The following is a 14,352-nucleotide window of genomic DNA, read 5'->3' on the forward strand; positions in this document are numbered from 1 at the left end:
TCATAAGAGAGAGTTATGAACAATTATATGCCAACAAATTGAACCTGCAAGAAATGGATAAATTCGCAGACACTTAAACAACCTCCTAAGACTGAATCATAAAGAAACAGAAAATCTCAACAGACCAATTACTAGTAAAGAGATTGAAACAGTAATCAAAAACCTCCCAAAAAACAAAAGTCCAGGACCAGAAGGCTTCACTCTTGAATTCTACCAAAACATTCAAAGAAAATGTAATACCTATTCTTCTCAAACTCTTTCAAAAAATTGAAGAGGAGGAAATGCTTCCAAACCTCCTTAAGAGGTCGGTATTACCCTGATACCAAAACCAGACAAGGACAGCCCCAAAGAAGAAAATTACAGGCCAATATCCCTGATAAACACAGATGCAAAAATCCTCAACAAAATATTAGCAAACCAAATTCAACAATACATTAAAAGGATCATACACCATGATCAAGTGGGATTTATTCCAGGGATGCAAGGATGGTCCAAAACCTATCTGCAAGTCAGCCAATGTAATATACCATGTGAACAGAATGAAACGTGAAAATCATATGATCATCTCAGAAGATATAGAAAAAGCATCTGCCAAATTCAACATCCACTCATGTTAAAAACTCACAACAAAGAGAGTGTAGAGGGAACAAACCTCAAGATTATAAAAACCATATATGGCAAACTTACAGCTAAAGTCATACTCAATGATGAAAAGCTAAAGCTTTTCTTCTAAGACCAGGAAAAGACAAGGATGCCAACTCCTCCACTTCTATTCAACACAGTATCGGAGGTTCTAGCCGCAGCAACTAGGGAAAAAGAAATATAAGGCATTCTAATTGGAAACAAGTAAAACACACTATTTGCAGATGATATGATGCTAAATATAGAAAACCCTAAAGACTCCACTAAAAAAAATTGCTAGAACTAATAAATGAGTTCAGTGAAGTTGCAGGACACAAAATTGATATACAAAAAGAATCCGTTGCATTTCTATACACTAATAGCAAACTATCAGAAAGAGAAATTAAGAAAATAATCCCATATGATTACATCAAAAAGAACAAAATACCTAGGAATAAATGTAACCAAGAGAGTGAAAAACCTGTACACGGAAAACTGTAAGACACTGATGAAAAAAACTGAAGATGACACAAAGAAAGAGAAAGATACCCGTGCTCATGGAATAAAATACCGTGAAAACGTCCACAGTACCCAAAGCAATGTACAGATTCTGTAGCAATCCACAGTGTAAGCTGCATCAAAGTTCCAATGCATTTTTCAGAGAACTAGAACAAATAATTCTAAAATTTATATGGAACCACGAAAGATCCTCAAAGCCAAAACAATCTTGAGAAAGAAAAAGAAACCTGGAGACATCACATGCCTGGATTTCAGACCATACTACAAAGCTGTAGTCATCAAAACAGTGTGGTATTGGCCTAAAAACGGACACACAGATCAATGGAAGAAAAGAGAGCCCAGAAATAAACCCATGCATATACATATAGATATAGATACATGCATCTATCTTAATTGACAACAAGAGAGGCAAGAATATGCACTGGGAAAAAGACAGTTTCTTCAATAAATGGTGCTGGGAAAACTGGACAGCTACATGAAAAAGACTGAAACTGGATCCCTATCTTACACCAGACACAAAAACAAACTCAAAATAGATTAAAGACTTGACTGTAAGAACAGAAACCATAAAACTCCCGAAAGAAAAGATAGGTGCAAGCTTCCTGATATCCATCTTAACAAGGTTTTTTTTTTTTTTTTTTTTTTTGGATCTGAATCCAAAGACTAGGGAATAATCCTTGAAATGAAAATGAAAATAAACAACTGAGACCACAAAAAACTAAAAAGCTTCTGCACAGTAAAGAAAACAATCAACAAAACTAAAAGGCTGCCCACGAAAGAGGAGAAGATATCTGCAAATCATCCATCTGGTGCTCGCTTTGGCAGTTCATGTACTAAATCAGAACGACACAGAGAAGATCAGCAGGGCCCCTGTGCCTGGATGACGTGAAAATCATCTATCTGACAAGGGGCTGATATCCCCAATATATTAAGAACTCATGCAACTCAACAACAACAAAAAAATCCAATTAAGAAATGGACAGAAGATCTGAATGGATTTTCTCCAAAGAACATATGCAGATAAGCAACAGGCCCATGAAAAGATGCTCAACATCGCTCATCACCAGGGAAATCCAAATCAAATCCCCAATGAGAGATCACCTGACACCTGTCAGAGTGGCTAGTAACAAAACGACAAGAAACAACAAATGCTGGGGATCATTTGGAGAAAAGGGAGCCTTTGTGCATTGTTGGTAGGAATGCAAACTGGTACAGCCTCTATAGGAAACAGTACGAAGGTTCCTCAAAAAATTAAAGACAGAAACACCACATGACCCAGCAGTTCCACTACCGGTCATCTATCCAAAGAAAATAAAAACACTAATTCAAAAAAAAATACATGTAACCCCATATTCATTGCAGCATTACTTACAACAGCCAATGAGGGTACGATGCTAAGTGAAGTAAGTCAGACACAGAAACAGCACGTGATTTGACTGACACATAGAATTTATAAAATAAGACAAACAAAAAGAAACCCAGACTCACAGATACAGAGAACAGACTGATAGCTGCCAGAGGGGGGGTTTGGGGGTGGAGGGGAAATGGGTGCAAATCAAGAAGCACAAACTTCCAGTTACAAAAGAATAAGGCACTGGATGTCACGTACAGCATGGGGAATATAGTCAGTAAGACTGTGTTAACTTTGTATGGTGACAGACGATTTACTGTGGCCATCACTTTGCTATGTATACAAATGTCAAACCACTATGTTGTACACCTGAAACTAATGTAATATTTTAAGTCAGCTATGGTTCCATTAAAAAAAAAAAAAAAAAAGATTGCTAGGTCCTGTGCACGGCTAAGTTACAAGCCTTGAAGAGACCTGATGGGCCGTATCAGTCTCCATTTGGAATGCTTTTACTCTTTTTTTTTTTTTAATCTTGTGCTACTGTCGTCCACACTCAACACCAGGTAATAAACTAAAAATTTTTTAAATCATCACACTATGGACGGAAAGGATCCTAGACTTTTCGTAAACTCCGTTCCAATCCTAACTTATCAGGTTCCACCGTGAGGTGGCTTCAGTTCCTCATGCGGGGCCTGAGAAAACAATGCCCGATCAGCAGTGAGGGTCAAGTGGAAGTGAAATCAGATACGCGAAAATGCTTCAGAAAAACGCAGTCCTCCTCCTGCTGTTTGCTCATTCTGAGACATCCATCTGCCTCTGCCCAGCGAACTCTGACTCGTGCTTCAAAAATCAGCTCAAGTGTCACCTTCTTGAATCTCGCAAGGACACCATTACTCCATCCTCCGTACGGCCAGATTTGTGTTCATACTTCTGTAGAGCAGTTGATATTTCATATTTAGTTTATTTACGTATTTCTCCTAGTGTGCACTGTTTCACATTTGCCTGTATTCTAGGACACAGAGTAGGATTTCAATTAATGCTCAAGGAATTAATAATAGTGATAATATAAAGACAGTCCCACTGTACTTTGTGAACATGCACACAGTCTGCAAAAACCACGAATCAGTAAGCAACAGTTTCTTACAGTCACTTTGTTATATACTGTTTATACATATGCATATATGTGCACATACACGTATTTTAAAAATTATCACATATTTATTAACAGAACTCCTCCATACGGAGATCGACCTTTAGTACTGAAGTAGAAAGGAAACCAGTAGGCACTACTCAGAGTTCTGAAAATGGAACAATATAAATAGGACCTGATACAATTCTCCAATTCCTGGGCTGTCTTCTATCTGCCCATCTACTCCTTCAGTCTGTAAGATTCCTAACAAATCAGAGACCAGATATATTCTCTCTGTGAATGGGCTACAGATAAAGGTAGAAGACACAGAAAGAATTACAGGATAACAATTTTAAAAAATGAATCACTGAGTGGGTCAAAAGTTAGATTTCACTGTGTGTTTGCTTGAGGAACAGAAATATAAATTTCTGAAACTCCACAAAAACATCATCCTTGGATTCCCGCAGGTGAGGGAGGAGCCAGGAGAACATCCTCTAAGGATGTCCTCTGGGAATAGTCCCAGCACTCTTTAGTCTGACATGACACTGGGGGCAATGGAAGGGTTTCATGTACATACCTAGGGCTTCCAACCAGATCACGAATTAAGACTCAGTAAAGAGGGTGGGGAAGAGAGTAAGAGAATGAAAGGAGGAATGCTCAAAATATGAGGAAAGACAAAAAAAAATTCCAAAGTAAACTAGATAACGTTTGTGCTCAGAGACTCCTACATTTTCCTATCTTCAGTTTTCCTGTTAAACATTCACTGCAACCATCCTACATGCCAAGAACTCTATTAAGCACTAGAGACAGAGAGATAATGAAGAGATGGCTCTGGAAAAGCTCATAAGCTGTTAAGGAGTCAATCACAGTCCCGTTCAATACAGTCACTTTCTTAATTATCAGCCCCAGTCGACTGGGTAACAACGCACTCTAAATTAATGGCAGCTTTTAAGAAATCACACCACCACACTAACTCAACTATAAAGCATGTCACGAAATTAGAAACATTAGAACACAAAAAAAACAACATCAAATAACTGGTAAAATGTGGTACGGCCCCGTGGTTGTGAGCATGCTCTTATCGCTAGATCCGCCACTGACTTGACGTTGGGCAAGTTACAACCTCTGAGCGTCTCTGTTCCCTTCTCATTAAAATGAGGACATGAACAGCAGCGCCCACCTCAAGGTCTTGTTGGTAGAATTAAAAGAATTAACTCACATAAAGCACTTAAAACAGCAAACTCTCAATAAATGTCTACTACTGTTATTTTTACGGCAAGACTATAATGAAGTAAACAGAGTGCTCTGAGAACACCAACCTGGGCTAGTCAAGAGAGGGAAAGTTCCCTGGAAAGGACTGGAGAGGATTCTTAAAGGCTAACAAGGAGAAAGCACAGTGTGAGTGTGTGAGTGTGTGAGTGCGTGAGTGTGTGAGTGTGTGTGTGTGTGTGTGTGTTGGGGCGGGAGGGACAGCTTCCAGGCAGGAAGATCAGTACACGTGTGGAAAAGGCATAGGTAAAAACAGTATGTATTCTCGGAGGTTCTATTTCATTCACTGTATGTAATTTAAAATATTTTTGGTAAGAAAAATCGGGAGATATTTTAAAATAGAATGTAAAAGCCAGGTTAATTTTTTAAAGATTTATTAATTTATTTGAGAGAGAGAGCACGAGCAGGAGGGAGAGAGAATCTCAAGCACACTCCATGTGGAGTGTGGAGCCCAACGTGGGCTCGATCCCAGGACCCTGAGATCATGACCTGAGCTGAAAGAGTCAGCCGCTTAACTGACTGAGCCACCCAGGCGCCCCAAAGCCAGGTTAATTTTGAAGATCAAAGTCTGAGCTTTAGAATTCCCACTTTACTCCAAGCTGGACTGCTTCCGTTTGCTCCATAAGCAGGGAGTGAAAACACTTTGCAGAGCCCTGCCCCAGGGAGGTAAGCACTGTTTCTACAGCATTACGACGGAGCCAAGCACAGCCTTAGATTGTGAGGGGCACACTTACAAACAACAGCCAACCGTGTGCCGGATCCAAGAGGCAGAAGCACTCGCCCAACCCCTCAAACCAACCCCTTCAGGCAAGGCTCTTCGGACGCCCTGAAGAAAAGTCTGAACGTACTTCCCAGGGAGCCGACATCCCATGGGGATGGTTCAGTGGAAATACGCAGGAGCGATTTTTGTAGCCATCAGATCTCTCTAAAAGGAACGGGGTCAAGGAAAGAATGATCACTTACCAGAGGGGGTCTGCGTGAGACACACTGATGACAAATGCCTCTCCCATCTGTCCGGAAAGAGTTCGCCCACTTTTATCAATAATTGTCCCTGAAATCTGAATTAACAAAGTAAACTCGGTCAACAATAGAGGCTCGAACTAAGAACACGGTCACAAACGTGAAATAAAATGAGCGTGCTGACTGTTCTTTTACAAGGAAGGGGAGTGTGGAGCTCCCACCGGAAGCACTTTTCATCATGGTCAGAAAGGACTGGGGCAAGGGATTGTGGGGCAGAGTCAGAAAGCCATAAACACCAAAAACAGGGAAAGTCACTGAGGCAAGAGCAATGACCAACAAAGCTTTGGAATTCACACGTCCAGTCCCACCGCAGCAGGCCTTCCCAGAGGCCTCAGGCTGTCCTGGCTGTTACACTTCTGGCTCGTCTAACACCCCTTGATTTGATTCTAGCCTCTTCCCACCAAGCAACATTGGGACTCTCCTAGGGGTCTGCCTACTCGCAGGCTGGTGTCATTGGATCTGGGAACTTCGGTCAGCACACAAGCCCACCTCTCAGGGGGCCCCTATCAGAGGGAGTCCCGAAGCCTTTGACTTCAGGGGACTAATTCAGCCAGGCTTCTTTCGAATGGCATGCCTTCCACCAACCACTTTCGGGGTCACCTTCTTCGCATCTCCAGAGCTGAGACTGCTACTGGTCTCGAGCTGCTGGTAGGAGGAAGGTGAACAGAGGAAGCTGAAGTGGGTGGTTCCTTAAAGATACTAAAGATAGTTCTCCTACGCCAGGAAAACAAAAACCCTACCCTCCAAATAGTATTAATAAAAGACAAAAATCGTCATCATGTAGACTTCAGAACTTACGAAGATAGGCCGGGGGGAATACTCCTCTTCAAAAAGTGTCTGGAGTGCGAACAAGGCTGCCTGTCAGGGGCAAAAAGGAGGACATCTTTATTTCTGAGAGACTCTGTCCCCGGTCAGTCTGACTGGCTGATCAGAATACCCCCTTTCCCAAAACCTCTTTAGATGAGATCAACATCGCCTTCTCGGGGGAAGAAGCAGGTCCTCCCTGTCAGGTGTGATCCCGACACCCCCTTCTCAAGTACAACACGGTGCACACTGACACAGAACAGATGCCGGCTCAGAGTTTACCTACGAGCTGCTGTCTCCTCTCAAGAGGAGCCCAAGAGCTATGCTCTTTCTTCCCTCTCCCAGTCGAAACTAAAAACAGCTAACTAAGGGTGCCTCCACCCTGCACATCCTCACAGATACATGGGAGGTGCAGACACGGACAGCGGGCACCACTGCCAACGAGACAGAGCGCAGAACGGGCTGTAAAGGAACCAAGTGACTCTGGGCACGCCCACGTTGCACTGAGTTCCAGTGAACATCTTCTTCTTTTGATCACTCTGTTTCCTGATTCTAAGATATGCACATTTTCACAATGTACTGAAGTCACAATGCAACCTGTCCTTAATGTGTCTCTTCATGGGGATGTGCTTCTTCGTAGGTTCTTTTGCAGAGAAAGTTACCAAATCAACAATATGAGAATTTTATTTTACTTTATTTTATTTTTAAAACTAGCCAAATTGATCCTAAAGATCTTACGGGAAAATAAACAAGGAAGAAAACCCAGGAAAATTCTGGGGGAAAAACAGAAGGGGAGGGAGGTTAGGAAAGCCTACCAGTTATTCAAGATGTATTTTAATCGCAATGTTACAGAAAAGAGCAGGATGGGAGTGTGACATCAGACAGATGACTGGAATAGATTCTACCCAGATGCGCTTCTGAATTTAGGGTGGTATGGGTAACATCCCACACAATTCCTATCACCGGGAAATGGTAGGATATTTAATAGATGGTGTTAAGAAAACTAGGTAAACCTTAGAGAAAGAGAGTACCTAGTTAGATCTCTACCATGTTCCTCACTCCAAAATAAATTCCAGACGCATCAGAGGGGCAACCTGTCCCTCAGTCATCAGAGGAATGTTCCGTCACACTATCCTATACCGGTGCAGCATCTCTATCAGGACCCCCACGCTGGTAACAGTAGCTGTCCCAGGAAAGACCTGGATGCCCAGGGAACAGGAGAAGGAAGGATATTTACTTTTCACTCTATACATTTATGTACCTTTTAAATTTAGAACCGTGTGTATATATTTACTGTATCTGCATATGTGCACCTAACAGCTATATGTGTATTTACTTTCATAATTTCAAAAAAATGTTTTTGAAAATTAAAAAGATAATCTTCTGAAGTTTTTCTCATCCTACTGGCCTCAACTAGACATGCTCATGAATAGAATGGAACAGAAGACTTTTATTAAACTTTGACAGTGGCTGTGATGGTCTTCTCGCCCCATTGGGGGATTCATCACAGCTCCCATCCCGACTGTCCCTATCATCTCCCTTAACTCACCTTGGCATTGGCGGTATCAAAAATAGTTTCAATGAGTAAGATATCAACCCCACCATCCAGAAGCCCTTTGGCCTGCTCTTTGTATGCTTCAACGAGTTCATCAAATGCTGCAAAAAATAAATCACATCCAGGACGTCAGTCATCAAAATCCTCTCAATGGCCAGGACACGCTGTGTTCAGGCCTGGCACCTGTCAACTAACCACTGCTGGTTTCCAATGCTTAATTTAAGGACAACATCACCTTTTGTGAGAAACCAAAAGAAGAAATGGGGCAGTGATGTTCACGAAACCTGTACACTGAACACAGCTCCTCCTGAACACTCACCACACAACCTCCACTTCCCACGTACAAGCTGAGAGTGAGTGAGCGAGCAGGAAGGTACATGGTTTCGTGAGCCCTGTACCTTCCTTTCAACATCTTTCAAGCAGATCATTCTTCCCAGGGATGGTTCTAATCAGTCAGTTAAGGGACGAGTGTGAGCACAAGTAGAGAAACACGTCACCCTGCCTTGGGAACATGGGGGGTCTAGTCACATTCTCTCACACTCGCTGTGGTAAAAGGCTTCAGTGCTGTCGACTTCACTCTTGCCTGAGAAAAACCTGCCTTGTGGGGCAATTTCAGTCTGAAATAAAGCGTTCAATCATTCCTGGGTACAATTTTTGTTACAAACATCTTGAGTTGTCCATTTCCATTTGAGAGGTCATCCCTCTCCCCGTTCACCTCCCAATAAAAGCTTGGATATGCAATAGAAAAACCCCAGTAGTACCTTTATGCTTGATGTATACAGCAAAAGAGAAAGGAAAACTTAGCCCCTCGTGGTCATACCTAGACCAGAGAGGGCATCGACCACGCATAAGCCCGGTATGAGCAACCACTGGTGAAGAACTATGATATCACCACATGAAAAGTCCTAGAACCAAAAACCTACAAACCATACTTGCCTGAACTTGTCATCTGAACAAATTTCTTCACCACCATACAAAGTACCAGTACTATTTAGCTAAGTTTAATTCTTTTTGTATTTCATTGTCTTGATGCTTAAGAAATTGACCTAGATGTCTAGACTTTTCATAATATCTCAATGTAAGTATGTTTATGTATGCTAGTTTATAATGTCAACAATGCTAGTTACGTTTATATAGTTTGGAGTGCTTTCTGACATAAAATGGGGGCCTGGTGGGCTACTCTATAATAGACCAAGGCCTGGTGTCCATATTTGCTCAACTTCTCAGTTTAAAGTTTTCTCTTGATTAGTTTTATTTCCTCAGCTGATAAAGAAGCATGATCACAATACCATGTACAATTGAAAGCAAACTCAAAATAATAATAATAATAGTACTAATAATAATAAAATCTGGGGCGCCTGGGTGGCACAGCGGTTAAGCGTCTGCCTTCGGCTCAGGGCGTGATCCCGGCGTTATGGGATCGAGCCCCACATCAGGCTCTTCCGCTATGAGCCTGCTTCTTCCTCTCCCACTCCCCCTGCTTGTGTTCCCTCTCTCGCTGGCTGTCTCTATCTCTATCGAATAAATAAATAAATAAAATCTTTTAAAAAAAAAAATAATAATAATAAAATCTGACTTTTTATTTAGATGTTTACTACATTCTAGGGATTGTTGTAAGCCCTTTATGTCCATTAAGCCACAATAACCCTGAGGCAGAGCCTGTTACTGATCCCATTTCACAGATTTTGAGATCACTGAAACACAGATATACTTGCAGGAGGTCAAAGATTATTTATGATACTCACTAATGTTCCTGTAATCTGGCTTCTCCACCGACGGAGACACTGACAGTGTCTTATTAGTTGGACCCAGAGCTCCTGCCACAAACCTCTTAATTCCTTTGGGAAAAAAAAAAAAACAAGTGTAAAAATTTCTAAATAGCTTGACCTTTTGGTTATGACTCAACAGGCTATAAGATTTTCCCCTGGAACACAGGTCTATAATCCTTTATCCACAACTCAGAAATACAAAGGCACAAATTATTTTCTTAATTCATTGACAATAAAACTTGACCTCTCCTGAACCAACAAGAGACTCTTTATAGTCTCTATCACACCCCGTATGCCCTCAGTGCACAGACCTGACTGCAAATGTGTATCTGAGGATGGGAGCTATCCCCGACCCCACTGCAAAAACTATGAAATACAGGGATTTGTACAGATGATTGCCAAGCCCATGCAAAAAACTCCAAATCTTTTCCTATCTGGCCTCAAAGCATTTCAGTAACTAACCCTTTTCTATCTCCACAACCATGTTTGGATAAATTCTCTCCCCTTACTCTTTTTCTGTTTGTTTTGTTTTTGTTTTATTGTTAAATTTTATTAATGGGTATATTTCCTCCTACTAGGCAGCAAAAGCTATTTAACCCATCATATTTCCCAATTTACTCTGGCCCCCAGGAAAGTCAGGGCTAGCTTTGTATGACCATTAAATTCAAGAGATATAACAGAATTTCTAGGGGTACCACCATTAAAAGAATTCTGGTAGCAGACTAATCTCTCCTATAAAATTTATTTTATTTTTTTTTTACGTTATGTTAGTCACCATACAGTACATCATCAGTTTTTGATGTAGTGTTCTGTGATTCATCGTTTGCCTGTAATACCCAGCATTCATTGCAACACGTGCCCTCCTTACTACCTATCACCAGGCTAGCCCACTCCCCCACCCTATCTCCCCTTATTCTTAAGGAATCTTGAAAGTTCTGAACTTAAAGATTCTACAAAAGCTCCTCACAATAGCATTCAACTTGAAATGCTCTCCAGTATCGTGCTGTAGGCCCTTCACTGGGGAGAAACTATTAAATCAAGATTAACAATTATAAAGCCTAAAATTAAAGTATGAAACAGATCAAATCTTACTGTAAGCATTCTTTTAAAAATTCTTTAGTAACCTTTCCTCCAGGCTAGAGTCCAGGTGCTTCTAAAAGAGCCTCAAAAGTTAGGTTCATCTACATGTCATAACCAAAGCTGGGCGTACACGGCTCATTACCTCTGCTGATGGTAACCACTCAGTAACCTGGGTTACGTTTTACAATTTAACTGGAGAAGACTACCAATGAGTTCCTAACCCAGCCTTTGAACAGTCACCTTCCCCAAAGCTAAACAATAAAGTGTGTATAAGAAAAATATCCTTGGAGCCACTGCGTTCGGGCGCCGGGAAGCAGTAGCCACCTGCACGGGGGAGCGGGAGGACTCGCGGACTTGCGAGAGAACAGACTGGGACCGTGAGCGGGGAGCCCGTGCCACCAGACTTCTCACGGAGCTCCAGTGTGCTCACTAGAACCAGACTGAGACCAGGAGCTCCGGGAGCGCGCAGGGGCGGCTGGTGGCTGGCGGTGTTAGAAACACAAAGGACAGAGATGCCCCGGCCCTGGAAGTGAGGGCTGGGATGCTGGGTGTGGGGCACACATCCCGGGACGCTGCAGGGTTGAGCAGCACCAACAGAAACAGAGTTAAAGTGGTCAGAATATCAGTGGAGGGGCCCCTGGGTGGCACAGCGGTTAAGCGTCTGCCTTCGGCTCAGGGCGTGATCCCGGCGTTATGGGATCGAGCCCCACATCTGGCTCCTCTGCTATGAGCCTGCTTCTTCCTCTCCCACTCCCCCTGCTTGTGTTCCCTCTCTCGCTGGCTGTCTCTATCTCCGTCGAATAAATAAAATAAAATCTTTAAAAAAAAAAAAAAAAGAATATCAGTGGAGAACAGTCCGCGATCGCTCTGTTCTGAGACAGAGGCTGAGATTCGGCCACTGCTGCTCTGACTCTCAGAAGAGGCACAGCAAACCGCCAGGGAAAGCCGCCAGAGAACAAAAGCCTGGAAATACGGGCTCACAGTGTGCCCATTCCCATCCCCCCTCGCAGGGGGCACAGAGACTCTACCTAAATAGGGTTGCCTGAGTATCGGCGCGGAAAGCCCTCCCCCACCCGGAGGCATGCTGAAAAATCAAGAAGCCCACATCCCTAAGATCCCTATAAAACAAGGGCGCACGGCCTGGGTACCGGACAATAATTTGAGCTCTGGACACCCCGCAACCTCTCCTCATCAGAATGACGAGAAGGAGAAATCCCTCCAGCAAAGAAAAGACAATGAGTCTGTGGCCTCTGCCACAGAACTAACTAATGGCTATGGATATAACCAAATTATCAGAAATGGAATTCAGAGTAACAATGGTCAAGATGATGTGTAGACTTGAAAAAAGTACTAACGAAAATGTTAATGAAAATATAGAATCACTAAGAGCGGAAATGAGAGCGAATCTGGCAGAAATTGAAAATTCTATGAGCCAAATGCAGGCAAAACTAGAGGCTCTGACACCCAGGGTGAATGAGGCAGAAGAACGTATTAGCAAATTGGAGGATGGATTAGTAGAAGAGAAAGCTAAAATAGAATCTGGACTCAAAAAAATCCACGCTCAGGAATGTAGGTTACGGGAGATTACTAACTCAATGAAACGATCCAATGTCAGAATCATCGGCATCCCCGAGGGGGTGGAGAAAAACAGAGGTCTAGAAGAGATATTTGAACAAGTTGTAGCTAAAGACTTACCTAATCTAGCAAAGGAAACAAGCATTCGTGCCCAAAGGGCAGAGAGGACCCCTCCCAAGCTCAACCACGACAAACCTACGCCACGTCACGTCATAGTGCATTTCGCAAATATTAGATCCAAGGATACAGTATTGAAAGCGGCCAGGACAAAGAAATTTCTCACGTACCAAGGCAAAAGTATCAGGATTACATCAGACCTGTCTACACAGACCTGGAATGAGAGAAAATGTTGGGGGGCATTTTTAAAGCTCTTTCAGAGAAAAACATGCAGCCAAGGATCCTTTATCCAGCAAGGCTGTCATTCAGAATTGATGGAGAGATAAAGACCTTCCAGAATCGCCAGTCATTGACAAATTTCGTAACCATGAAACCAGCCCTACAGGAGATATTAAGGGGGGTTCTATAAAAGTAAAAAGGCCCCAAGAGTGATACAGAACGGACAGTCACAATCTGTAGAAACAAAGACTTTACTGGCAACATGGCATCATTAAAATCATATCTCTCGGGGCACCTGGGTGGCACAGCGGTTAAGCGCCTGCCTTCGGCTCAGGGTGTGATCCCGGCGTTCTGGGATCGAGCCCCACATCAGGCTCCTCCGCTATGAGCCTGCTCCTTCCTCTCCCACTCCCCCTGCTTGTGTTCCCTCTCTCGCTGGCTATCTCTATCTCTGTCTAATAAATAAATAAAATCTTTAAAAAAAAAATCTTTAAAAAAAAATAAAAAATAAAATCATCTCTTTCAATACTCAGTCTCAACGTAAATGGCCTGAATGCTCCCATAAATGCCACAGGGTTGCATATTGGATAAAAAGACATGATCCATCCATTTGCTGTCTATAAGAGACTCATTTTGAACCTAAAGATACATTCAGACTGAAAGTAAAGGGATGGAATACCATCTTTCATGCCAATGGACCTCAAAAGAAAGCTGGGGTAGCAATTCTCATATCAGACAGACTGGATTTTAAACTAAAGACTATAGTTAGAGACACAGAAGGGCACTATATTATTCTTAAAGGATGTATCCAACAAGGGGAGATGACAATTATAAATATCTATGCCCCCAACGGGGAGCAGCAAGACAAACAAGCCAACTCTTAACCAGAATAAACAGACATATAGATAAAAATATATTAATAGTAGGGGACCTCAACACTCCACTCTCAGCAATAGACAGAACACCCTTGCAAAAACTCAGTAAAGGAACAAAGGCTTTGAATGCCAACCTTGACGAGTTGGACCTCATAGATATATATAGAACACTACACCCCAGAACCAAAGAATACTCATTCTATTCTAATGCCCATGGAACATTCTCAAGAATAGACCATCTTCTGGGACACAAAACAGGTCTCAACTGATACCAAAAGACTGAAATTATTCCCTGCATATTCTCAGACCACGACGCTCTGAAATTGGAACTCAACCACAAGGAAAAATTTGGAAAAACTCAAACACTTGGAGACTAAGAACCATCCTGCTCAGGAATGATTCGATAAAACAGGAAATCAAAAATCAAATTAATTTATGGAGACCAACGA

The 14,352-nt window shown here is 42.3% G+C and overlaps 1 protein-coding gene and 1 pseudogene across 8 annotated transcripts in view; one reads left to right on the plus strand and one right to left on the minus strand.

Moving 5' to 3' along the window:
- Positions 1–14,352, minus strand: part of MTR (5-methyltetrahydrofolate-homocysteine methyltransferase) — a 119,754-nt gene that overhangs the window by 90,169 nt on the left and 15,233 nt on the right. For all 8 annotated transcript variants that reach the window (XM_045802332.2, XM_087863179.1, XM_045802336.2 and 5 more), the window contains 4 exons: positions 10,014–10,106; positions 8,263–8,369; positions 6,708–6,767; positions 5,853–5,947 (listed from right to left, as the gene is read on the minus strand). In XM_045802332.2, coding sequence (XP_045658288.2) covers positions 5,853–5,947; positions 6,708–6,767; positions 8,263–8,369; positions 10,014–10,106 — 355 coding nt within the window. The remainder of the gene's footprint in view (positions 1–5,852; positions 5,948–6,707; positions 6,768–8,262; positions 8,370–10,013; positions 10,107–14,352) is intronic.
- Positions 1,950–2,042, plus strand: LOC148110020 (U6 spliceosomal RNA; annotated as a pseudogene).

Source organism: Ursus americanus, chromosome 6, assembly GCF_024610735.1.
Source record: "Ursus americanus isolate L20-20 chromosome 6, mUrsAme1.1.p, whole genome shotgun sequence".
Taxonomy (NCBI): domain Eukaryota; kingdom Metazoa; phylum Chordata; class Mammalia; order Carnivora; family Ursidae; genus Ursus; species Ursus americanus.